This window comes from Tamandua tetradactyla, chromosome 3 (genome assembly GCF_023851605.1).
Source record: "Tamandua tetradactyla isolate mTamTet1 chromosome 3, mTamTet1.pri, whole genome shotgun sequence".
In the NCBI taxonomy this organism is placed as follows: domain Eukaryota; kingdom Metazoa; phylum Chordata; class Mammalia; order Pilosa; family Myrmecophagidae; genus Tamandua; species Tamandua tetradactyla.
In genome coordinates this window covers 210710232-210737893 of record NC_135329.1, presented here as the reverse complement: position 1 = coordinate 210737893, position 27662 = coordinate 210710232, and the positions used below count along the sequence as shown (strand labels likewise).

The 27662-nt window shown below is 40.6% G+C and overlaps 2 protein-coding genes and 2 pseudogenes across 4 annotated transcripts in view; 1 reads left to right on the top strand and 3 right to left on the bottom strand.

The window, feature by feature from the left end:
* Window positions 1-2036, top strand: part of LOC143678278 (dnaJ homolog subfamily B member 3-like) — a 29629-nt gene extending 27593 nt beyond the window's left edge. The window contains exon 2 of the mRNA XM_077155501.1: window positions 1609-2036. Within this exon, the coding sequence (XP_077011616.1) occupies window positions 1609-1613 (5 nt within the window). The 3' untranslated portion in view covers window positions 1614-2036. The remainder of the gene's footprint in view (window positions 1-1608) is intronic.
* The window catches only part of LOC143678276 (UDP-glucuronosyltransferase 1A1-like), a 161595-nt gene that overhangs the window by 72243 nt on the left and 61690 nt on the right, over window positions 1-27662 (bottom strand). Inside the window, exon 1 of one of the 2 annotated variants that reach the window (XM_077155498.1) lies at window positions 5398-6391. The exons of the other annotated variant lie outside the window; for it this stretch is intronic. Within the exon in view, the coding sequence (XP_077011613.1) occupies window positions 5398-6261 (864 nt within the window). The 5' untranslated portion in view covers window positions 6262-6391. Of the gene's footprint in view, window positions 1-5397; window positions 6392-27662 lie in introns of those variants that run through there. 2 annotated transcript variants of the gene reach the window in all.
* Window positions 12380-27662, bottom strand: part of LOC143678279 (UDP-glucuronosyltransferase 1A3-like) — an 87290-nt pseudogene continuing 72007 nt past the window's right edge. Inside the window, exons 3-4 of the transcript XR_013173136.1 lie at window positions 17693-18686; window positions 12380-14257 (exon numbers count right to left, since the gene is read on the bottom strand). The product of XR_013173136.1 is annotated as a UDP-glucuronosyltransferase 1A3-like (transcript). The remainder of the gene's footprint in view (window positions 14258-17692; window positions 18687-27662) is intronic.
* LOC143678570 (small nucleolar RNA SNORA70) lies at window positions 23627-23740 on the bottom strand (annotated as a pseudogene).

Below are 27662 nucleotides of genomic sequence, written 5' to 3'. Positions count from 1 at the left end.
AATTCAAACAAATGCATTCAAATGTAGAGGGTTAATGTAAGATGCCTCTCAAATTATTGGTACAACAGTACTTACTATCACGGAGACTTGGGGTGGTGTGGGATCAATTCTGTGGTGTGGTCAACTTCCAGACAAACCCTTCGCCTACTACACTCCCACCTATTCATCCCTGACCCCACCTTCATGGGTTCTTAGGCTCATGGTTTGATCATGATGACCCTTACTACCATCCTTTCAGGAGTTCAGGTGCCCAAGTAGAAGACCCATTTGACATGCAACTGTCATGATGCCTACCCAAATCTGGAACATCCCCCACTCTACTCTAGGGGCAAACTCCAGGTCAGGGACATCCTGCCAGAAAAGCTCAGAAAAGTTAGAATTCATTATTTTTCACTCTAATGACAAGCCCTAATCCTCCCTCTCTGGCATTGTCTCACTTCCACTTAACTTATTCAAAGTTTTTGAAACTTCAACTGTTCTGACTGGTTAGGTCCCCTTGTAATCACATCTCCATCCCTTCCAAGACAGGACCTTGAAAACCTATATTGCCAATAAGCACAATTTGCTGGTTCCTAAAATCCATACCTATGTCAGTTCCCCAGATAGATCAGCTTTTCTTCTTCTACGTAGCAAAAGACATTTGCACAACCACAAAAAAGGTGCCTCTATGAATGAATGGACTTTGTTGAGACACACAGTAGCTTGTTATCATATTATGGACCCCTACCCCCTACCCCTCCTTCCTCTCAGTGACCATGCCAATTTACTCACACAACTGGAGACACTTTAGCAATGCATCTCCCCAAAGGTTGTTAAAGGGAAAATGAGAGGTAGACATATTTAAAAAGTTGGTAGATACAAAAGCACTTGAAAGAAAGTTGTTTAAAAAATGGGTTCCACTGGGAACCCTGAATGGGTAAAGGCATCCACAGAGACAGTGGCTTTCTGTGGGCAAAGTTCATGCCCCCCGTGAAAACCATGTTGGGCATGACAGGCCTGGGATAGTCCATCACAAAGTTTCTTCTGAAATGCCACATGGATCTGTATCTGAAAACATCCACCAGGGAAATCTGTCTCTGCAGAAGCTCAGTGGCAAGGCCTTCATGGGGGAGAAAGAAACATGGCAAATGTATTTCAGGGTCAGAGGGTAGAGCATGTTCTTGACCCACTGCAGGAACATCATGTGGTCTGAATTCATTGTTAATAATCTAGGAACATATGAGGAAGTGTTTGGGCACTGTGTACCCTCAAAATCCAAGTCACATGGAAGGAAAGGCAAAAAATACACAGCAGGAACAGAGAGGTACTCAGCAAGCAAGGACCCACAGGGGTAAACGGGGTCAGTTAGAACCACATCAAATGAGCTGGCATTCAGGGACCTGATCTGCTCCTTGTCATGCAGTAGCTCTGCGCAAGATTTTTGATAGAGTGCATATGCCTTTTTCAACATTGCTATTCTTTTAAAAACATCTTCAGAAAATCAATTTGTTCAAAAATCATATAACTGTGGCCTGCCAAAAGTTGGTCATATTCTTCCTGGGTGTAGGGAACGGCATAGGTTTTCAGGGTGAAAAAGTTGGCTCCATTGATGTGTGTGTTCACTTCTAGCATGACGACGATGGCCTGGTGGCCTTTGGCACTGAGCTCCTGCATGAGCTTCTGCATGTCGAGCCAGGGGCTGCCTTCTGTGAGCACCACCAGTACCTTCCCACCCGAGGTCCCGAGGTCCTCTGCCCAGGGCTGGAGGTCCAAGAAAAGCACCAGCCCCAGGAGCAGCCACAGGGTAAGCTGGAGACCCATCACCATCTCAGCAGACTTCCACGGGCGGCTGACTCCACAGAAACCTGTGCTTCCACCTGAAGCTTCTCACCCACTTACTACTGAGCGATTGAGCAATATGGAGAGTGACTGGAAGGCACAGACCCTCCTTAAGTGAATCATTACAGAATAAACCTTCCACCCACTCAGCAGGCCCTTCTGTCTGCACACAGCGCAAGATCCAGGATCCCTCTCCAATAAATCCCCTGACCCTGCTACCTTCTCAGGACCATGTCCTCATCCACTTTCTTATCTTTCACCCAACTGCCCAAACAGGTGTGGGGACACTGGTTTCACTTCTTCACCTCCCCTTCTCCTATGAACTGCCGTCTCTCAGGTTCTAACTGAGCTCTGAGGGGGTCACTGTGGCCTCTTCCCCACTGTAAAACTCTCTGCTGGCTGTGGCACTATCTCACCTCTCTTGAAGTCTTTCCTCCCTGCCTCTTAAAAATCTATTGCAATATTTAAGAAAGCCAATCGAGTAAAATCTGAACTTTAAAAGTTGATCAGAGCCACACTAAACAGAGACTGTCAGAATGGAGTCTTTATAAATGTGCTCTTCACAAGTAAACTTTAAAAACATGGGTTTGTTTTTACAGTAAAGAGACAAGGAATACAAAAATCAAGCATAGCACTACTGATATCAGATACAGAGTATGTAAAGGAACGTTATTTCATTACAAAAGCAAACTCTATGAAGAAAATACAAGAATCATAAACCTTTGTGCACCAAGCAACCTAGCATGTATATATATATACATACATATAAAGCAAAAATATTGGAACTCCAAAACTTGACCAAAATTCAGTTAGAAGGGGATATTTCAAGATATCTTTGTCAAAATTGAGCAGAGTCAGTAGAAATCTCTTTAAAATAGGAAAATTGAATTATACAATAACAAAATCAATATTACAGTAACTAATAGGCCCTTAAAAATACATTCTAAGATGTATCCATGGAATATGGATTACAAATATTGATTACATGGTACCCAATATACAAGTCACTAACTACATATGACTATTGAGCACATGAATTGTGTTTAGTTCACATTGAGAAACACTGTAAGTATAAAATATATAATAAATTTTAAGACAGTATGAAAAATGATAATATACAACACCTCATTAAGAATTTTATACTGAATAAATGCTGAAAGGATATTTTTCTATCAGAAACAAAATGTATTAAAATTAATTTAATATTTTTTATTTAAAATGTGCCCACTGGAAAATTTTACATTACAGATGTGGCTTGCATTCTACCTCTGTAGACAATTATGTACCAGAAGAAAAAGAACACTTACTTAGAAATTACCAAAATTTTGACTTCATGCAAAAAAGTCCTCTAATTCGAATACAAAATAATTTGTGGAAATGTAAGGGGAAAGGCTAAAACTCTTAACTATATTATTAAATTATACATTAAGAAACAGCCTCCTAGATAGCCATTAATTGAAGTGGAAATCAAAAATTAAAATTAAAATTCTCTTAAGAACAATGAAAGGAAGAGAAATGCATACCAAAACCTAATGAATAGGAAATGTTTTATTTACAGCTGTTAACACAAAATGCTTCAACACAAGGATGAGATCATCAATTTAAAAAATAAGCTGAAATTAGCAAAATAGAATTAAAAAGAGCAGAAGGAATAAACAAAGCCAAAGCTGTTTCTTTGAGAAGATGCAATTCAATCTGTCATAATTATTTAGTTTAACGAAGAGAGACGGGGAGCAAACAAATAAAGACTTAGACTTTGATCTTTCATCTCAGAGAAGAATTGTAAAAGCTACTTAAAGGAGTCAAGTCTAAGGGTAAATAAACCAGATAAGTAAAGTCAAAACTAAAAGAAGAAGAATTAATGGGACAAAAATCATAATACTGAGCCTATCATGTATAATACATGATGAAAATCACAAATAATGATCTTTATGCATCAAATAAATTGACATCAACATCTCTAAAGGAAAAACAGAAATACAGGCAGATATTCTCATAAATACACTTGGATTTCAAGAGGTTAACCCACAACTGTAAGTCTAAAAGAGCTACAAATGTCAAAAGAGACAAGAAAATAGCTGCTGGGATTGAGTTGTGGAGACAACCAAGAGTCAAGGTAGATCCTGGACCACAAGGATCATGGACCATTAAGGTCAAGTGGGGCTGACAGCCAGTCTCCAGATGACACACCTTGTCCACCTCGGTAATATTTAGATTGTAGCAATAATAATGTTGATAGGAAATATTTATTGGGTGATTTTATTATTGGAGACTGATTACGATCAAGGTCATCCAGCTAGAAAATGATCATCCAGCTAGAAAACGACATATTCGTAAACTTTGAGAAAATAGCAACAATTCATTTTAAATGTCTTCCTACTTTCAGCAGGATTACAAACCCAATAGATGAAGATATATTTATAATTAAAAAAACACATCAACAAAGGGGGAAAATCAAGTAGAATACTAACCTTGTGATTGGATCAGAAAGAAGGATGAAGTTTAGAGTCCTTTATCATATTACATTCATTAATAAAAGGAAGTACAGAGTAAGAACACAACAACTTTAAAAGATCTAACATCATAGGATTTATATAAATTAGTTGCATAAGACATAAAGGGGCTGATTTCCCGATGAAAGTGATAGTTGGCTCAGTGGATTAAGAAACAAAATACAGCCTCCAAGAATTCAAGCCAACAAATCCAAATACTGAGGACGCATGTAAGATTCCTCAGAAATTATAAGTAAAGCAGTAGAAACTAATTGTGAACATTCCTGAAAAAAGCCTTTTCCAGTTACACTCATATCTCTTCATCCTGACCCCACCTTCACTGGATTCCTGGGCTCATGGTTTGATTTCAATGACCCCTACTATCATCCTTTCATGATTTCAGTATCCAAATAGAAGACCCATTTTACATACAATTTCCATGATCCTTTCCCAAACCTGGAATATCCACATTCTACTCCAGGAACCAACTACAAATCAGGGACCATCCTGTCAGAAATGCTCAGAAATATTGGAATTCATTATTTTTCTCTGATGGTAATCCCCAGTCTTTCCTCTCTGGCATTGTTTCACTTCTACTTAAGTAATCCAACCTTTTTGAAACTTCTACCTGGATTGACTGATTAGTTCCCCCTGTAATCACATCTCCATCTCTTCCAAGACAAGACCTCTAAGACCTATCCTCTTAAGAAAGTACTTTTCTGCTTCCTTTATCCTTCTACTGAACACCTACAAGCAAAAATCCACACATGGGCCATTTCCCCAGCTGGATCAGCTTTTCTGCTCCTACACAGCAGAAGAAAAATTGTACAATCATTAACACAGCACATCAACAAGTAGAGCTTGAGCCACACCCGTTGCTATTACAACCCCCCACACATGCCTCTCTTTTATCTCAGTGATCATTCCAACTGAACAGCACTACTGGGGACACTTTAACAATGTATCTTCACAAAGACTGTTAAAGGGAGAGAGAGAGAGACACAGATATCTTTTGAGAGATTGGTAGGTAAGGAAGCACTTGAAAGAAAGTTTCAAAAACTGATTGGGTAAAGGCACCCATACAGACCTGAGGCAGTGGCTTTCTGTGGGCACAGTTTATGCCTCCAATGAAGACCATGTTGGGCATGATGGGTCTGGGATAGTCCATCACAAAGTCTCCTCTGAAAAGCCACATGGATCCGTATCTGAAAATATCTGCTGGGGACATCTGTCTCTGCAGGAGCTCAGTGGCAAGGCTTGCATAGGGGGAGTAAGTAATATGGCAAATGTATTTCAGGGTCAGAGGGTAGAGCATGTTCTTGACCCGCTGCAGGAATGTCATGTGGTCTGAATTCATTGTTAAAAACCTAGGAATATACGAGGAAGGGTTTGGGCACTGCGTGCCCTCATAATCCAAGTCACATGGAATGAGACGCAAAAAATACACAGCAGGAATAGACAGGTGCTCAGCCAGCAAGGACCCACAGGGGTAAATGGGGTCTGTTAGAACCACATCAAATGAGCTGGTATTCAAGGACCTGATCAGCTCCTTGTCATGCAGTAGCTCTGTACAAGATGTATGATAGAGCATAGATGCATTTTTCAACATTTCCATACTTTTAAAAAATATCTTCAGATAGTGAATTTGTTCAAAAACAATTTGCGTCTGGCCTGCCAAAAGATGGTCATATTCTTCTTGGGTGTAGGGAATGGCATAGGTTTTCAGGGTGAAAAATTCGGCTCCTTTGACGTGCATGTTCACCTCTGGCGCGACGACGACAGCCTGGTGGCCTCTGGCACTGAGCTCCTGCACCAGCTTCCGCATGCTGAGCCAGTGGCTGCCTTCAAAGGGCACCACCAGCACCTTCCCACCCTCAGCCCAGGACCTGAGACACAGGAAAAGCAGCAGCCCTGTGAGCAGCCACAGAGGAAGCTGGAGTCTGGTCACCATTTCAGCAGAATCCACAGTGGCTGATTCCACACGAGCCTGTGCCACCACCTGAGTTTTCACCTACTTATCACCAAGCCATTGAGCACGATGGAGTGTGATTGGAAGGCAGAGACCCTCCTTAAGTGAATCATTACAGAATAAACCTTCCACCAACTGGGCACACCCTGCAGTCTACACACAGGGCATGACCAGTGCTTGATCTCCAATAAACTCTCCTGACCCCGCCACCTTCTCAGGGCCATGCCCTCATCTACTCTCTTATCTTTCATCCAATTCCCCAAACAGCTATGGGGACACTAGTTTCATTTCATCACCTCCCACTTCACCTGTGAACTGCTGTCTCTCAGGCTCTAACTGAGCTCTGAGGGAGTGACTGATGCCTTGTCCCCACTATAAAACCCTCAGCTGGCTGTACCACTATCTCAGCACTCTTGAAGTCTTTCCCCCCGCCTCTTATAATCTATTGCAATGTTTAAGAAGTATTCACACTAGCTAGAAGGTAGACACACCCCAAGTCCATCCACTGATGAAAGGAAAACAAAACGTAATCTCTCCATACAATGGAATATTCTTCAGCCATAAAAAGGATGAAGTTCTAATCGATGCTACAACATGAATGAACCATGAAAACATAATGCTGAAAGAAGCTAGACACAAAGACCACATATTGCATGATTCCATTTACATGAAATATCCAGAATAGGCAAATTCATAGTAAGAGAAAACAGATTAAGTATTCCCAGGGACTGGGCAGAGGGAGAATGGGGAGTGCTACCTAAATGGGGTTTGCATTTGGGGTGATGAAAACATCCTGGACCAGATCATGGTGACGGTGCCACAACCTTGGGAAAGCCACTTGATGCTATAGAATTGCACACTTTACAATGGTTAAAATGGTAAATTATATGTTATGTATACTTCACCACAATAAAATAAAATGGTGGAGCCTCTTTAGAAAATAGTCCGGAAGTCCCTCAAAAACTCAACATGTAGTTATATAGTCCGGCAATTTTGCTTTGTAGTGCTTGGAAGCTTATATACCCCAGGAAAGCATGTTTCAAAATCTAATCCAATGCATGTGAACCCATTGTAAGTAGGACCTTCTGATAGGACTATTTCAGTTAAATTGTGACCTACCTGGATCAGGATGGGAACTTAATCTTATTCTTGGGTCCTTTATACATGGAATGTATACAGGTAGAGACAGAAAGACGAGGGAGCAAGAAGATGAAGTCGATAGAACCTGGAAGGAAGGGAGAGTCCAACAGATACATTCATGTGCCTTGCCATGTAGCAGAGGAACCAAGATTTGTGGCAGCTGGCCTTTGGGACGAAAACATCTCTTTGTGATATCTTCATTTGGGCAGTTTCCCAGACTCTAACCATAAGCAAATAAATTACCATTATTCAAGCCAAACCCATTTCATGGCATTCCTTTGAGCAGCCTAAGTAACTAAAACACATTCATACATATATGCCCAAGAGAACTGGAAACACATGTTCACACAAAACCTCTATGCTAATATTCATAGCAGCATGACGCATAAGCGCCAAAAGTAGGAAAAACGCAAACGTCCATCAGATAATGAATAGTTTCATAAAACATGGTATATCCAGAGAATTGAATAGTATTCACCAATAAAATGTAAGGCTTCCATATGTAAAAACCTTTAAAATGTGATGCTAAGTCAAGGGAGCCAGGCATTTGTAAATAGGACCTTTGGAGATAGCAGGTGAGTCTTGGTCCATGTGACTAGAGGGGAAGGGAGGATGCCTTATAGAGGGGAAGGGAGGATGCCGTCAGGTAGCAGTAGGTCCAGGAAGGAGAGACCACCACATGTCAGAGGACTGCCATCACCAGTACATGCTGACCACAGGAGGAAGCCTGGTTGGCTGTCATCTTGATTTTGGACTTCTAGCTTAGAGACAAATGGTTGTTGCTTAAGCCAATGTATTGGGCAGTATTTGTCATAGAAGCTCTGGCAAATGAAGACAATCATTAAAGGATAAATCAGTCTTTTTCCACCCCTGGTCCTAGTCTTCTGTATCAAAACAGGGAGACCTTCCCTGATGTGGAAAATCATTCATCTGATTCTCTATGAACTATCTAATTCCACTTTCTCATCCAACTTTCTCCATAAATGCACATTCATTTCATTTCCTGTCCTCCCACTCTCTTCTGAATCCTTTCAATAGAACTTCCTTCACTGGTAGTCTAGTCTGACTACACTCTGAGAAGTTGTCAGTGGCCTCATTAATGAACACAATAGCCTATCCTCCACTTTTATCCCAATCAGTTGAATTTTGGGCTATTTAGTATCTTCTAAAATGCTCTCCTCCTGTTAATCTGCAGCTGGCAGGACACCCAAAGAAACTCAGCTTCACAAGTTGCTTATTCATTTTGTTTTATTTTTCTCCATTCAGGGGATGAGAAAATTCATGTAAAGCCATGAAAGTTCTTATTTGGGATATCTATATTTGACAAAATTCAGAGAAATTCTTTACCTTGGGAATTTATGAAAACAAAATTATTTGTTGAACATGATTATAGTCATACCTGGGGGGAGGGGAAGGGAGTAACTAACTTGAAATAAGCCAAAAAAAGAATTTTTAAAAGTGTACATTAAAAGCAATAAAGACAGCTACACAACAGTGGCTCAGTGACAAGAATTCTCACCTGCTGAGCTAGAGACACAGGTTTGGGAGCCTAACCATGCGCCCCCCCCCCAAAAAAAAGCAATAAAGAGCACAATTGGGAATGCAGAAAATGAAGTCAGTGATTTAGATATGCCCTCCCAGAACAAAGGCAGGGAGACTGGGGATAGAGAAGATAAGAAAGCTGAGGAGAAAGATGATAGTGATGAAGCCTGGAAAATAGGAATCTGTGGATGATAGGTGCTCCCAAATTATAAATCAGAACCAAAAGTTCAATGATTTAACAGAGGACAATCTTCAAGCATTCAGTAAACCTGGGTTTAACTTCAGGCTTCCTGCACACAGTAGGCAGAATAATAGCTCCATGTCTTAAACCCCAGAACCTGTAAATATGTTATTTACATGAGAAAAGGGTTTTGCAGATATGATTACATGAAGGACCTTGAAATAGAATATCCTGGATTATCTGGGTGGGGCCAATGTAATCACAAGTGTCCTAATAAATGAAAGAAGGAGGCAGAAGAGTTCAAGATTTCAGGAGGCTGCACTGCTGGCTTTCAGGAAGGAGGAAGGAGGCCAGGCGTCAATGAAAGTGGACAGTCTCTAGGAGGTGGAAAGGGCACTTAAACAGATTATCCCTAGGGCCTTCAGAAGAAACAGGGTCCTGCACCTTGATTTTATTCCAGTGAAATGCATTTCAGACCTCAGTCTTCTAGACAATAAATGCGTAAGATAATAAGTTTGGTTGTTTTGAGCCACTAATTTGTGGTAATCTGTTACAGCAGCATTGGGAAACTAATCCACTTTGCTGGGGAAAATTTTATGCAAAAAGATCAATCCCTAGGATATAAGAATAAAACAAGGAGGAAAAAGTGTGCTACTTCTGAAGGAACCAAAATGAGACTAATTTGGGATTTCTCCTGCACACTAGAATACACCAGCTGATAACAAGCAAATAAATCTGTACCCAAACAAATTGGCATTCAGTGTGGAGTAAGAGACATTCTCAGGTATTTATTGACTTCCTAAATTATCAACTTATTATATTCCAGGAAAAATACCTGAAGATATAATCAACCTAATACCAAGATTAAATAATAATAAAACAAAAAAGCAAACCAAGCACCTTGGTGGAAGAAATGCTTGGCATTTATTTTCATACCACAGTAGAGAAATGTATGCTTGACTGGAAGCCCCAGGAAAGAAGCGACAAGAAAGATATTATACTTTTCTATTTCCAGAAAGGTGGAATTCCAAAATTAACAAGGAAAAATAAAACAATAAAAAGAATGAGCTAGCACTAAATGGGAAGGATAAAGTCAAGCATAAACTTTGCATGAAGAGACCAAATTCTTACATTAAAAGAGACAGTCAGAATGGAGCTTATTTAAAAAGTGCTCTTCACAAGTAAACATATAAAAATATGGGTTTCTTTTTAAGGTAAGGAGACAAAGAATACAAAAATAACAAGTATACCAATGATGATGTCAAATGAGGTAGATGGTAATAGATATTAATTTAATGATGAAAGCAAATTTTATGGAGAGAATACAAGAACCATAAACCTATGTGCACCAAACAATCTAGCAAACATATTTCATATATATATATATCATATATGAAAAACTCCAAAAACCTGACCAAAATTCAGTTAGAAAGGGATATTTTAAGACATTTTTAAACTGCAAAAATTTAGTCAATTTTTTAAATAAAAAAATTGATTTATGCAATCAATGAAGTCAGTATTGCAGCTATATTAGACCCTTACAAAAAATACACATTTTAGATGTATCCTTGATATTTACAAATATTGATCATATGGTGCCCAATATATTAGCCACTAACTACATATGATTATTGAGGACTTGAGCTGTGTCTAGTCCACATGAGATATGCCATAAGTGTAAAATATATACAAGATTTTGAAGACTTAGTATGAAAAAAAAGAATGTAAAATATCTCTAATAATTTTATACTGAATGCATGCTAAAAGGATAACACTTTATATAGTTGGATAAATAAAATGTATTATTAATGTTGATTTTATATGTTTATTTTCAGTTTTTTAAAAGCATGCCTATTAGAAAATTTTAAATTACAAACGTTGCTTCCATTATATTTCCATGGACAATTCTGTAGTGGACCACAGAGAAGACATCTTCAGAAATTATCAAAAGCAGTGACTAAAAAATTCTCTAATTATAATCCAAAATAATTAGAAAAAAAGGGAAAGTTAAAAGTCTCAACTATACATAAATTTAAAAACGCCTCCTAAATAGCCATGCAATTAAATTGAAAATCAAAAATTGAAATTAAAATTCTTTTAAGAACAATGAAAGGGAGAGAAAAGTATACCAAAATCTAACCAACAAAAAAAATTGTATGAATAGCTTTCAACAATATGATGCTTCAATGCAAGATAATTAATTTTAAAAATACACTGAAATTAGCAAAATAGAATTAAAAAGAGCAGAAGGAATAAACAAAACCAAAAGTTGTTTCTTTGAGAAGACCAATAAAATAATTCAATCTATCATAAGCTTTTAAATTGGAAGAATGATAGGGAAAAAACATATAAAAGACTTAGAATTTCAGCTTTCATCTTAGAGAAAAAGAATAAAAGCTACTAAAGGAGTCAATCTAAGGATAAACTAAACCAAATAAGTAAGAGTGACAATAACTCAAAATTTTAAAAAAAGGAGAATTAATGCTCAAAAAATCATAATATTGAGCCTATCATGTATAATACATGACAAAGATCACAAGTAAATGATCTTTTATGTACCAAATAAATAGGCATCAATATGTATGAAAAACAATAAATAGGAAAAACAAATACAGGCAGACATTCTCATAAATACACTTGTATTTCGAGAGCTTAACCCACAATTACAAGTCTACAAGAGCTAAAAATGCCAAGGTAAACCAGAAGGTAACTGCTGAAATTGAGTCGTGGACATTGCCAAGGGTCAAGGTAGATCCTGGACCACAAGGATTATGGACTCTTAAGGTCAAGTGGCAGACAGCCAGTCTCCAGATGACACACTCTGTCCACCTGGACAATATTTAGATTATAGCAACAATAATGGTGATAGATAAAATTTATTGGGTACTTTATTATAGGGGACTGATTATGTCAAGGACATCCAGCTAGAAAAATGGCACTGAAGATTTGAACCAATGCAGTTAACTCCAGAGAACATATTCACATAGACACAAGAAAAGAATAGAAATAAATCATTTTAAATACCTTCCTACTTTTGGCAGTTTTACAGATCCAGTAGATGGATATATATTTATCATTTTAAAAGTACAACAAGAAAACAACAACAAAAAAATAAAGAACAACCAAGAAATAAATAAAACAAAATCTAAAAACAGAAAAAATAATAAAAATACAATGATAAAGGGGAAAATAAAGTATAAATAGATACCTTCTGATTTGATCAAAAAGAAGAATGAAGATGAGAGTTTCATGAAAAATAAAGCATTCATTAATAAAAAGAAATACATACCAAGAACACAACTATAAAAGATCTAACATCATAGGAGTTATATAAATTAGGTAAATAGGACACAAATGGGCCCATTTCCCTATAAAAATGATAGTTGGCTCAGTGGATTAAGAAACAAAATCCAGCTCCCAAATTCAAGCAAAATAATAAAATATAGAGGATTAATGTAAGATGCCTCTGGAATTATGGGTAAAGCAGTAGTACTACTACAAACAGTTGGCATGGTGTGAGATTGGTTCAGTGGTTTGATCAAAAACCCTTCACCTACTACACTCACATCTCTTCATACTGACGCCAACTTCGTGGGTTCTCAGGCTCATGGTTTGATCTCAATGACCCCTACTACCATCCTTTCATGATTTCAGGTTCCCAAGTAGAAGACCCATTTGACATGCAACTTTCATGATGCCTACCCAAATCTGGAATATCCACACATTTTACTCCAGACACCAACTAAAAGTCAGGGACCATCCTGTAAGAAAAGCTCAGAAATGCTGGAATTCATTATTTTTCTCTTGGAGGGTGAACCCATCTTTCCTCTCTGGCATCATCTCAATTCCACTTATTGGAGCTTTTTGAAACTTCAGCCTGCATTGACTGAGTAGATTCCCCTGTAATCACATCTCCATCTCTTCCAAGACAAGACCTCTAAGACCTATCCTCTCAACAAATGCAATTTGCTGGTTCCTTTGTCTTTCTACTGAACACCTATAAGCAAAAATCCACACATGGGCCATTTCCCCAGCTGGATCAGCTTTTCTACTCCTACATAGCAGAAGAAAAATTGTACAACCATGAACACAGCACTTCAACAAGTAGAGCTTGAGCCACACCCACTGTTCATCGGTCCTATTACAGACCCCCACATGTGCCTCTCCTTCCTCTCAGTGACCAAACTGAACTGCACTACTGGGGACGCTTTAACAATGTACCTTCACAAAGACTGTTAAAGGGAGAGAGAGAGAGACAAAGACATCTTTAGAGAGATGGGTAGGTAAGTAGGCACTTGAAAGAAAGTTTCAAAAACTGATTGGGTAAAGGCACCCATACAGACCTGAGGCAGTGGCTTTCTGTGGGCACAGTTTATGCCCCCAATGAAGACCATGTTGGGCATGATGGGTCTGGGATAGTCCATCACAAAGTCTCCTCTGAAGAGACACATGGATCGTATCTGAAAATACCCACCAGGGACATCTGTCTCTGCAGGAACTCAGAGGCAAGGCTTGCATAGGGGAAGAAAGAAACATGGCAAATGTATTTTAGGGTCGGAGGGTACAGCATGTTCTTGACCCACTGCAGGAACGTCATGTGGCCTGAATTCATCGTTAAGAACCTAGGAATATACGAGCAAGGGTTTGAGCACTGCATACCCTCATAATCCAAGTCACGTGGAATGAGACGCAAAAAATACACATCAGAAATAGGTACTCAGCCAGCAAGGACTCACAGGGGTAAATGGGGTCTGTTAGAACCATGTCAAATGAACTGGCATTCAGGGACCTGATCAGCTCCTTTTCATGCAGTAGCTCTGTACAAGATATATGATAGAGCATAGATGCCTTTTTCAAGATTTCTATACTTTTAAAAAACATCTTCAGATAATGAATTTGTTCAAAAATCATATGACTGTGGGCCCCCAAAAGATGGTCATATTCTTCCTGGGTGTGCGGAGTAGCATAAGTTTTCAGGGTGAAAAAGTCGGCTCCTTTGATGTGCATGTTCATCTCTGCTTCAAGCACAATAGCCTGGTGGCCTCTAGCACTGAGCTCCTGCATGAGCTTCCGCATGCTGAGCCAGTGGCTGCCTTCTTTGGGCACCACCAGCACCTTCCAACCCTCAGCCCAAGGTCCGAGGTCCAGGAAAAGCACCTGCCCCAAGAGCAGCCATAGAGGAAGCTGGAAGCTGGTCACCATCTCAGCAGAATCCATGGTGGCTGACTCCACACAAGACTGTGCTTCCACCTGAAGTTTCTCACCTACTTATTACTGAATCATTGAGCAAGATGGAGTGTGATTGGAAGGCACAGACCCTCCTTAAGTGGGTCATTATGGAATAAAGCTTACACCCACTTGGCAGGCCCTTCTGTTTGCACACAGCGTAAGACCCAGGTTCCCTCTCCAATAAACTCTCCTGACCCTGCCACCTTCTCAGGGTCATGTCCTCATCCACTCTCTCATCTTTCATGCAATTGCCCAAACAGTGTGGGGACACTGGTTTCATTTCTTGGCCTTCCCTCCTCCTGTGAACTTCTGTCTCTCAGGTTCTAACTGAGCTCTAAGGGGGTCACTGATGCCTCGTCCCTACCGTAAAACTCTCTGTTGGCCATGCCAGTATCTCAACTCTTGAAGTTTTTCTTCCTTGCCTCTTAAAAATCTATGGCAATATTTAAGAAAGTCAATCAAGTAAAATCTGAACCTTAAAAGTTGATCAGAGCCACACTAAAGAGAGACTGTCAGAATGGAGTCTCTATAAATGTGCTCTTCACAAGTAAACTTTAAAAGCATGAGTTTGTTTCTAAAGTAAAGAAACAAGGAATACTAAAAGCAAGCATAGCAATATTGATAGTATATAAAGTGGATATTAAGGGATGTTATTTCATGACAAAAGTAAACTCTATGAAGAAAATACAAGAATCATAAACCCTTGTGTACCAAGCAATGTTCCAAAAATATTGGAACTCCAAAACTTGACCAAAATTCAGTTAGAAGGGGATATTTTAAGACATCTTTGTAAAAATTGGGGAGATTCCATAGAAATCTCCTTAAAATAGAAAAATTGAAGTATACAATCAAGAAAGTCAATATTATAGTGGCAAATAGGCCCTTAAAAATACATTCTCAGATGTATCCATGGAATATTTGCAAATATCGATCACATGGTATCCAATATACAAGCCACTAACTACATATGACTATTAAGCATGTGAATTGTGCTTAGTTCATATTGAGAAATACTGTAAGTGTAAAACATATAATAGATTTTGAAGACTTAGTATGAAAAATGAGAATGTACATTTCATTAATAACTTTATACTGTATAAATGCTGAAAGGATATTTTATATCAGACACAAAATATATTATTAAACTTAATTTTATATGTTTTCTACTTTATTTAAAATGTGCCTACTAGAAAATTTTACATTACAATTGTGGCTTGCATTGTACTTCCATGGACAATTCTGTACTACATGACAAATAAGACTTATTGAAGATAATCAAAAGCTGTGACTTCATGCAAAAAAATTCTCTAATTTGAATATAAAATAATTTCTGAAAATGAAGAGAAAAGCTAAAATTCTTGACTATATTATTACATTATAAATTAGGAAACGGCCTACTAGATAGCCATTATATAAAAGTGGAAATCAAAACCTGAATTTAAAATTCTCTTAGAACAACGAAAGAAAGAGAAATGTATACCAAAATCTAACCACTAGGAAATGTTTTATATACAACTCTCAACACCAAAATGCTTCAACACAAGGATGAGATCATAAATTTTAAAAATAAACTGAAATTGGCAGAGTAGAATTAAAAAGAGCAGAAGGAATAAACAAAATCAAAAGCTGTTTCCTTGAGAAGACCAATAAAATAATATAATCTGTCATAATTCTTTAGATTAACAAAGAAAGATAGAGAGCAAACAAATAAAAGACTTAGACTTTGATCTTTCATCTTAGAGAAGAATTGCAAAAGCCACTTAAAGGAGTCAAGTGTAGGGGTAAATAAACCAGATAAGTAAATATAACAAACCCAAAATCAAAAAAAAAAGAACTTAGTGGGCAAAAATTATAACATTGAGCCTATCATGTATAATACATGATGAAGATCACAATTAAGGTTTTTATGCACCAAATAAATTGGCATCAACATTTCTAAAGGAAAAACAGAAATACAGGCAGACATTCTCATAAATACACTTGGATTTCAAGAGCTTAAGCCACAATTGTAAGTCTACAAGAGCTACAAATTTCAAAATAGACAAGAAAATAACTGCTGGAATGATTGAGTTGTGGAGACAGCCAAGGGTCAAGGTAGATCCTGGGCCACAAGGATCATGGACCATTAGGCTCAAGTGGGGCTGACAGCCAGTCTCCAGATGACACACCTTCTCCACCTGGGCAATATTTAGATTGTAGCAGTAATAATGTTGATAGGAAATATTTATTGGATGATTTATTATTGGAGACTGATTATGATCAAGGCCATCCAGCTAGAAAAATGGCACTGAAGATTGGAACAGATGCAGTTAACTCCAGAGAACATATTCACAAACTAAGACACAACAGCAACAGTTCATTTTAAATGCCTTTCTACCTTTCAGCAGGATTACAAGTACAGTAGATGGATACATATTTATAATTTTAAAAACACAACAATAAAGGGGGTAAATCAAGTAAGAATAGATACTTTCTGATCGGATAAAAAAGAAGGATGAAAATTAGAGTCCTTTATAATAATACATTCATTAACAAAAGGAAGTACAGAGTAAGAACACAACAACTATAAAAGATCTAACATCATAAGAGTTATATAAATTAGGTGAATAGGACATGAATGGGCCGATTTCCCTATGAAAGTGATGGTTGGCTCAGTGGATTAAGTAACAAAATCCAGCTGCCAAGAATTCAGACACAAAAAGTTGGAATTCATTATTTTTTTCTGTGATGGAAACCCCCAGTCTTTCCTCTCTGACATTTTCTCACTTCCACGTAACTTATTCAATCTTTCTGAAGCTTCTGCTTGCATTGACTGATTAGATCCCTGTAATCACATCTCCATCTCTTCCAAGACAAGACTCTAAAATCTATCCTCTCAACAAACGCAATTTGCTTATTCTTTTATCCCTCTACTGCACATCTACAAGCAAAAATCCACTCACAGATCAGTTCCCTAGTTGGATCATTTTCTGCTCCTACAAGTAGAAAATCACACAAGAAGACAGCACTTCAACCATGCAGTAGCCCTGCAAAAGATTTTTGAGAGAGCATAGATGCCTTTCTCAACATAGTTATACTTTTACAAAGCATCTTCTCATAGTTTATTTGTTCAAAAATCATTTGCTTCTGGTTGCCGAAAGATGGTCATATTCTTCCTGAGTGTGGTGAGTGGCATAGGTTTACAGGGTGAAAAAGTCGGCTCCTTGATGTGCATGTTCACTTCTGACTTGAGGATGACGGCCTGGTGGCATCTGGTGCTAAGGTCCTGCACCAGTTTCACATGCTGAGCCAGTGGCTGCCTTCAAAGGGCACCACCAGCACCTTCCCACTTGAGGCCCAGGGCCCAAAGTCCAGGAAAAGCACCAGCCCCATGAGCAGCCACAGGGGAAGCTGGAGGCCAGTCACCATCTCAGCAGAATCCACAGCAGGTGACTCCACAGAAGCCTGTGCTTCCTCCTGACGTTTCTCACCTACTTATCACCGAGCCATTGAGCAAGACAGAGTGTGATTGGAAGGCACAGACCCTCCTTAAGTGAATCATTACAGAATAAACCTTTCACCCACTCGGGAGGCCCTTCTGTCTGCACACAGGGCAAGACCTGTGTTCCCTACCAATAAACTCCCCTGACCCCACCACCTTCTCAGGGCCATGTCCTCATCCACTCTCTTATCTTTCATCCAATTGCCAAACAGGTGTAGGGACACTGGTTTCATTTCTTGGCCTCCCCTTCTCCTGTGAACTGCTGTCTCTCAGGTTCTAACTGAGCTCTGAGGGGGTCACTGAGGCCTCTTCTCCACCATAAAACTCTCTGCTGGCCATTCCACTATCTCACCTCTCTTGAAGTCTTTCCTCCCTGCCTCTTAAAAATCGATTGCAATATTTAAGAAAGCCAATCAAGTAAACTCTGAGCCTTAAAAGTTGATCAGAGCCACAACACAAAGCACAAAATGCAAAGCTGTTTTATGAATATGTCATTACCACTCATGAGATAATATAATTTAATTGGAGACGAATACTTCAAATGAGAATACATGAAGCAAAATGAGAATATCTGTACTTGAATTTCACTTGGTCAAACTAGAAACAATATAAATAAGAAACTGTACCAGGATTAATTATTTTTTACCTTCATCCAACAGTGCACTTGTAGGAATTATATTGAATGTTGAGTGAATCGTAATGACATCTAAGATAGTAGCACAAGTCCCAGTGCAATGAAACAAGTGTTGGGTATGCTTGGTGATGTTTGATCGCAGTTTCCACTCTGATGCTTTAGATCTCTGGGGAGTTGTTAATTTCTTCACTTGCTTTCTGCTATAGGATTCAGAGATGTGCAAGTTATCCAGGTGTTAAAAAGACCAGATGTTAGAAAGACGTGGGGCCTTTTAAAAAATCCAAACACATATTTCACAAGGAAAATAATTAATAGTTTTTTATCCAGCCCTCTGGAAATTGAAGATCAGTTCTTTACATCTGAATGATCAATAAGTTCTCAAACCAGAGAGAAGTTTTCAGAATTTGGCCTAGATTTCCCTTTGTTTGTTTTTTATTATTTGTTCGATTTATGTATTTATTTTTATTTATGGGGTCAGAGTGGCAGGTCAACAAATAAAATATTTAAGCCTTTACCTACAAAATAAAAATAATAATAAAAAAGAAAACCCTCTTCCTCCCACAATGGGTAACACCGAGGAAAAGTGTGGCATTGCCAGGACATCCTTCTCTAAATGGGGAGGGGCTCCTGGCTCTGCTCATTTTCCTCCCCGTATTCCTCCTAAAGTCAGGAAGGCGCTGCTGAAGGGCTTCCAAATCGGGACCATCCGGAGGTCACCTCCTGGGCTCAGGGCTTGAGGAAGACAAAAGGGATTTGGGGGGGGAAGATGTCCCACCCCAGGGTAGAAAATTGCAGTTCGCTAAGGCCTAGATGTGTAGGGTGACCCCGCGACACCCGGGTCGACTACCCACGGGCGCTGGGCGCGGGCACTGGCCTGGCCTCTGGCCTCAGGTGGATTCCCCCTCGGGACCTTTACCACATGATGCGCTTCATGTTCAGACTTTATCCGAGGTCAGTAACTGGCCGTGGCAAAGGCAAATGTGTGCCTCTGGGGTGGTCCCCTTGCCAAGGAGTGGGGAGCTGTCTACGGGACTCAGCCTGGACCAGGAAGTTGGGTCCGGGGGGCTGTTGGTGACAGGTACCTGCTGCGGGGACACTCTAGCCAGGAGAGCTGTGACCGAGGATCCCACAAGGGGGCGCGCACCGCCCGGGAATAACAAGCATGTCCCCGGAGGCACTGGGGGGGAGTGCAGGAGGGTCAGGGTGCAGGGGGGAGTGCGGGAGGGTCAGGGTGCGGAGAGGAGTGCGGGAGGGTCAGGTTGCAGAGGGGAGTGCGGGAGGAGTCGGGGTGCAGAGGGGAGTGCGGGAGGAGTTGGGTGTTGAGGGGAGTGCAGGAGGAGTTGGGGTGCAGAGGGGATGCAGGAGGATCCGGGGTGCAGAGGGCCCCGGGAAGTGCTGTCCGGATTGGGAGTGTTAGAGGACAGGATCTAGAAGGGAGTTCTCAGTTGTGGGGTGAGGCATCCCCCAAACCCTAAGGTGAGTGTTCTTGGCACAGGAAAGGGCTCGCCCTGGTCTCAGCGCAGCAGCATCTGGATTCAGGCACGACTGTCATCTGACTTCCCCTCACATGTCTGGGCTCAGGCCCTGGAGGGGGGGACCAGATTTCCAGCTGGACCCCTGGGAGGAAAGTGCCTTCCCTCGGAGGGGCCCTGGGGGAAGCAAGACCTGGGCTGGGGCTGGAGGCCTGCCTTCCTGGTGCTGGTGGGACTCCAGGAGATGTCCAAGCATCAGCTTGAGGGGTCTGCAGCAGGGGAGGGGCCTGCACTGCCCAGAGAGACCTGGGGTCCTCAGGCAGATGGTGGGTGGAAGACGTGGGGTGGGTGACATGGCCCCAGAAATGCAGAGTCAGATAAAGGCATCTCCTGAGCCTGAACCCCAGGAGTGCTTCCCCCTGCTGATCTCTGTGCCTTCCACACACTCTCCTGCACTTCGGCAGCTGAGGCCATATTTCCAGCTCACACGTGGCCTGAATAATGTCCGGCCAAAGATGTCCTAATCCCGAAGTTCAGTGAATAAGTTACCTTCCGTGACAGAAGGAATTAAGGCTGCCCATCAGTTGACCTTGACATAGGGAGGTTACCCTGAGGTTACCACTGTAAACACGAGGTCCTCATCAGGAAGTAGGGAGGCAGGAAGGTCAGGGGCAGAAAGCAGTTGCTGGAGGACAGAAACAGGCAAGGGACACAGATGGCCTGTAGACACTGAATTTTCCCCTGGATCCTCTAGGAAGGCACAGCGCTGTCCACACACTGATTTTTAACCTCCTGAGGTTCATTTTGTCTTCTGAATTCCAGAACTGTAGGTTAATAAGTCTGCGGTTTTTTGAGCATGGAGTCTGTAATAACTGGTTGCACCAGCAAAGGTAAAAGAACAAAACACCTGTAACATCAGCTGGCCACAGCTGTCACCTGGTGTTCCCCTGACACCTCGGAGTCCATAGTCCAGAACTGAACTCACTTCCCACCACCACCCACTGCCCCCAGGCAGAGCAGCGATGACGGGCTCTGAGGTTGGATGCACATGAGCCCTGTCCACATTGGCTCCATGAAGCTAAGAAAACCCAGAAAGCCTCTCTCAGCACCACTTCCTCTTCTCTCCTGGGAAAAGCCTTCTCACTCCCAAAACTCACCTTAAAAATAATTTCCTCTGAGTACAAAGTTGGATGTCCTACATGTTCCGAATTCAAAATTTACTAGGAAGAAGCAAGAATGAGAACAGTGGCTGCTGGTGTGAGACTCATAACCCAATGGGATAGACTTCAGAGTCAGAAATAAACCCACACATTTCTGACCAGTTGATTTCTGACAAAAGCACCAAATCTGATCAACGGAGAAAGAATAGTCTGGTCAACAAATAAGCGTGCTGAGAAAAGTGGATATTCACATGCAAAAGAATGATATCTCACCTCACACCCTATACAAAAATTAACTCTAAATGGGTTAAGGATCTACATGTTGGAGGTAAAACAGTGTGATCCTTGGAAGAAAACATAGGGAGACAACTCATAACATAGTATTTTGAGGAATTTCTTAGATAGGACACTGAAAGCACAAGCAAAAATAGAAAACTTAGACAAAATAGACTTCATCAAAATGAAAGGTTTTTGTGCATGAAAGGACATGATAAAAAAAGAAAAACGAAAACCTACAGAGAGGGAGAAAATAATTGCTAATTACATATCTGTTAAGACTTTAGTATCCAAAATATTTAAAGAACGGCTAAAAGTCAACGACAAAATGACAAATAACCCAATTAATAAATGGGAAAAGATTTGAATAGACATTTTTCTGAAGAAGATGTACAATATGCATGTGGAAATTATGCTCAAAATATGCTCACCATCATTGATCATCATGGAAATGCAAATCAAAACCACAATGAGATACCATTTCACACTCACTAAAAGGCTAACTACTGTTTAAAGAATGGAAAATACAAGTGCTAGAGAGATTATGGAGAAATAGAAGCACTCATTCATTAGCGATGGGAATGGAAAATGGTGCATCCATTGTGGAAGGCACCCATTGGATGGAGATTAATGTAAAAGAAAAGTGAGGATGCAAACAAATTGGAACCCTTATAAACTGTAAGTGTGATTTTAAAATGGTGTAACCACTGTGAAAGCAAGTGGATGGTTACTCAGAAAGTGGAATAGAGAAGTACCTCAGGACCTGGCAATCCTACTTCTTGATATACATTCAAAGTACTGAAAGCAGATGCTCAAAAGATGTCTGGACAACAATGTTCATATCATCATTAGTCACTATAGTGAAAAAGTGGAAGCAACCCAAGTGTCTTTCAACAGATGAATGGAATAATAAAATGTGGTCTAGCCATCTAAGAATATTATTCAGCCATAAAAAGGAACAGAGTTCTGATCCATCTACAACATGGATGAATCTTGAAGACATCATGAAGCGTGAAATAACCCAGACACAAGAGGACAAATATGGTATAATCTCACTTACATGAAATACCTAGAACTAGAAAATTCATAGATACAGTTGGTAGATTACAGGTTAGCAGGGCCCAGGGCATAGCGGAATGGGGAGGTGGTAAGGGATGTGGAGGGAAAAGTTTGGATAACGGATGGTGGTGATGGGAGCACCACACTGTGAATGTAATTAACACCACTGAATTGTAAACTTGAAAATGGCTAACAGAGGCAAATTTTGAGTTGTGTATATGAAAATTTTTAGCAAGTGGTTCCTTTCTAAGGCTGTCCCTGACCCCCTCGTTCTTCCCCATGCACTATACACTGAAATAGTCAAAAAACAAAAAGGGAAATACTCAAAATGCCTCTTACTGGCAATTGACAACTAGTGTGTTGCAGCTGTTTGTGTATAATTGGTTTTCCCACAAGATTCTTGGAAGAAGAGACTATGGCTTATACATGTGGACACCCTCAGCACCAAGCACAGAGATCAAAGTAAAAATCAAGACATATCTGACAAGTGAATGTGAATCACTATATTAGTAAGAGACTCTGGAATAAGTAACCCTTCAACCAAAAGATGGCATCTGCCCCAGGTAGCTGGGCCCTGCCTGCAGAATGGCGCCCACACATCTTAGTGCACCATGCAGTGCAGCTTCTTGGCTTCTTCAGAGGAAGCCCCTTCACAGCACTGGGGCAGAAGGACACCCTCTGAATGGGTTCCGTTTGGAGAGCTGGCCCAGGGATTTTAGCTCGTTTCTTTTTGTTTTTAGGTGGCCAGGAAGTAGTTCATTGGTGATGTACCTTAAGTGAGGGCAGTGCTGGGAAATCCTTCCTGAGTGCAGGATCCAAACTTGTCCAGGGAGCCATGATGGGCACGTATTTGATCCCCAACCATCCAGACTGAGGTGGTATTTTTTCTCAGCCAACATGTCTTAAAATTTATCAGCATTTACTTGGTAAAGCCCCACCTCTTGGAGATGTGGATTTTCTGGTGGCCAGGGAACTTGAGCTTGGCCCTGCCTAGTACCCCAGTCACACGCTCCTTATGTTGAACCTTGGTGCAGATGCACATGATGACTTGACTGACATGGGCCCTGGCTTCTGTGCCCTGGGGCATTTCAAAGGCACCTCGCATAACTGTCTGCATCCTAGATTTGACATGACACAAGGTCCATCCACAGATGTTGACCATCAACAAATAAGGCCTATTTCCAAGGTCTCTTTGGGCAACCCATATGAGCAGCAGCTGCATACACAAGCAAGGAGGCTGCTGTCTGCAGAGTCCAGTATTTTAAAAGTAATTTAAATTTGATGTCATCAGGGGAGGGATGGGAAGAAGGATGTAAGGTGTTCAATTTGCCACAGTCCCCACCTCCTCTCCTTTTTTAAATCTTTGAAATTATTTGGCTTCTGAGTTTGAACCCCTGGCCTACATCTGCTAGCTACAAACCTCACTCTCCATCAACACCCAACTACTCATTCTCTGTCTTTTTCTTCCTTTGCACGTTCTTCACAGGGTTCTGTCTTGGAAGATGACTACTGCCTCCTTTCTTCACCTCACAAAGTCCTGGTAAACCCACCAGGCTTGGCTCAGTGGTCCCCATTCTGTGGAGTATCCCGATACCTTCTCCATGAGCAGAATCAGTTGCCACCTTGTTCTCAAAGCCGTGTCCATACTGTCTGTCGTAACGGACTGTATCAATGTCTGGATTGTGCCTCTGCCTCACTCCTGGTTAACACAGTCAGGATTTAGTCTCATTTGTATTTGTATCATGAATTCCTGGTAGATACCTGCACTCAGTAGGTGCTCAATAAATGCTTGCTACATGAAAGGCTCCCGTTTCAACTTTATTCAAAACATTACATAGGAAGGCTGCATCCACAGTGTGGATTTGAACAGTTAGGGTAGGAGAGTACTGTTTCCCAATTTTTTACTTTTTAGCCCATTTGTTCTGCTTCTAATATTAGTATAAAGATAATGTGCAAGTATAAGGATGACTTGCATTTGGTATCTATCATAAAAACACACACACATCAGAAGGCATTTAAATCTAAACTTTAGTGCTGTTTCCCAGCTCCTCATGATCCAAAATCCTCTGTGGCCTGGCATGCTTCCCCATCCTCAGAGCAGTGGCAACTGGGTGTGGTTGGCAGAATAATAGACCCCCTAAAGGTGACCATGTCCTACTCCCAGGAACCTGTGAATATGCTATGCTACATGGCACAGGAAAATTAAGGAGCAAAAAGTTCACTCATAAACAGACCTGGAGATGAGGAGACTGTCCAGGATTATCCAGGTGGGCCCAATGTGATCACAAGGGAAACAGGAGGCAGAGTTGGGGCCAGAGTGATGCAGCACGAGAAAGACTCCACCAAACTTTGCTGGCTTTGAAGATGGAGGAAGGGGCCACTAGCCAGGGAATGTGGGCAGCCTCTAGAAGCTGGAAAAGGCTAGGAAACACATGTCCCTCTAGAGCCATGAGAAAAGACTGCAAACCTGCTGATGCCTTGATTTTAGCCCAGTGAAACCCATTTCAGAATTCTAACCTCCAGAAATGTAAGATAATGAATATGTTTTCTTTGTCACTAAGTTTATGGTACTTTAAGTTTATGGTACTTTGATACAGGCAGCCATGGGAGACTGATATACTGTGTCATCAGAAGAAGATCCCGAAGTTCTTTTTGAATCATCCAAACTGGGGCGTATCCTTTAGAATATCATCATTTATTCAACCTGTAAGGTGCTGGGTGCAGGAAGCATTAGGTTGGTTTAAGGATTAAGTGGGTCTACTGGTTTTAGGCTGTAGCAACCATCATCTGCAAAATGGCTTGAACATGGCACCACCTGGTATTCTTGAGATAATTAAAGTGCAGTGCTTGGAGCAGTTCCTGGCATATAGATCTACTCCACAAACGTGAGCTGCTGCTATTTTCCTGCCTATCATCATCCTCAATAAAGCAGTGTGGGAAATCCTGCTTAATCCAAACCTAACCATTTTACATTTAACTCACATACAAGACCTCGGCATGGACAAAGACTAATGACCAAGAAGCTCTTTTGTGCAAACATAAACCTGGAAGGAAGCTGGCTGCATACAGAATTTGATGTATGCCGGGGCTCCTTTGCTTTCTTCCCATAAGGCATTTGTCCATTGTGAGAATGTTGAACACTTTCATAAGGGACACTCAATGCTCTGCTTTTCTTGTCCTCATTTACTACCTCAATCCTACTTCTTGACACTGAAAGGCAGGCGAGCATGACAGAGCTGTTATGGGAAAGGGAATAAGCCATTTGGGCAGAACAGTTAAGAAAAGAAGGACAGTAAAAAATAAGGACATAAGTATTCCTATAGTAATTTCCTATATTCATATACCTATAGGAATTTTTTCCATTGTCTAGGAATCTGTGACTTAAAGAGAAGCAAGCGTACAGGAGTGACGGCATCACTGCCAGGGGAGGTAGGGGCCATGGGTTCTGTCCTGGTGTTCTGCATTTTGCAGAAGAACCTTAGAAATACCTTCGGCCATTTTTTTAAATGACCAAAGAATAAAGATCAGTGTTTACTACAGAAAGGCTTCCATATTCCATTGAACATTAATGGAAAAAGACACACAACTAATAATATTCTTTTCATGTCTTGGAAAATGATTGTTAGAAGGTTAGATTAAAAAAGAAGGTACCTACATGCATCACAGCAACAACAAAAATACCTAAAAGGGAACAAAAGACAGAGACTTAAAATATAAAAAGGGTATAAGCCTGAAACAATTGCTTTAAAGACTTCCAGATCATCCTTTAATGCCATGAAGACATTCTGAATTTATGCCCATCATATTCTGAAAAGAAACGTAGCAAAACACGCACATAAAGCTTTAAGATAATGTATTGATAAGATAAATTGGTAATGAAAAAATCTGAAATCTAAGGAGAAAACATCTTTAATTGTAGACTAATTCTGAGGGTGAACAAGTCATTTCCTCCCCCCCTGCCCCCCACCACCTCCAGCAACCACTCATTTCCCAGAATCTCATATGTAGCTCAGCACAGAGAGAGAACACATGACCTAGGCTTCAAACACTTGGCACGTCTTATGCCCTTGGCCATAGTCATTAGCTCAAAGATGTGCATGTAACTTAATCAGAGACAATGGAACAGAGGACTGTTCTAAGAAGGCTGAGAAAAGTTTCAAGCTGGGGCCTTTACTGCCTAGGTGTCATGAGCCTGAGGTTGATGTCATTGCCAAGGAAACAGATCAACAAAAATGAAAGATCTGTCCTGATGACATCATTTGATTCTTGTAGCAAGCCACACCTAGCCAGACACACTCTGACACTCTTCCAGCATGTAAGCCCATATGGTTGGTGCAACAGACAGTCTTGCAATAAAATCATGTAGACAAGATATGATGGGGCTGTCCAAAGGGTTATTGTGATCATAGATTATATCAGTTCTATTAAATGAGGGAAGTCAAGTGCAGCTCTGTTGTTCACTGGGCAAGAGACTGTGCAGCTCTTAATTCACTGGAGAAAGAATTCTGGGAAAACTTCAAATACACATACAAAGAAATGATATTGAACCCCTTCCTCACTCCTCCAAGAAGGAAAGGTTAACTTAAAATGGATCAATGACCCAATATAAGAGCTAAAAGTATAAAACTCTTAGAAGAAAACCTAAGTGTAAATTTTTATGATTCTGGGTTAGTTTGTCTATTTAGATATAACACTGTGCTGGTTTGAAAGGAAGTATGTCCCCTAAGAAAAGCCATGTTTTAATATAAGTCCCATTTCATAAAGGTAGAATCATCCCTATTCAATACTGTATATTTGAAACCAGAGATGGCAGAGAGCCTGGGTGTGGCCCCAATGCTTGGAGAGGGTGGAGCTGAGAGAAAGGTGGGCTCTCCAATATCCCCCAAGGTTGCATTCAGAGAGAGGCAGGCGTAGGCATTTGGAAAGGGTGGGACTGCCACTTTCTAAAGCCCTAAGGATAAATGAGTCTCAGACTTTGAAATCTAATGGACTTTGCCCTGCGGGTTTTCGAAACTGTATGGGTCCAGTGACCCCTGTGTTCCTTCCTCCCTATGGAAATGTGTCTGTGTATCCTATGAATGTTCCTCCTTTGTATGTTGGCAGCAAATGACTTGTTATGAGTTTTCAAATGTCCAGAGCAAATGGAGAGAATTTTGCCTTAGGACAGACCATGCCTGTAACTGACTTGATGAGATTTTATAATGTCTTT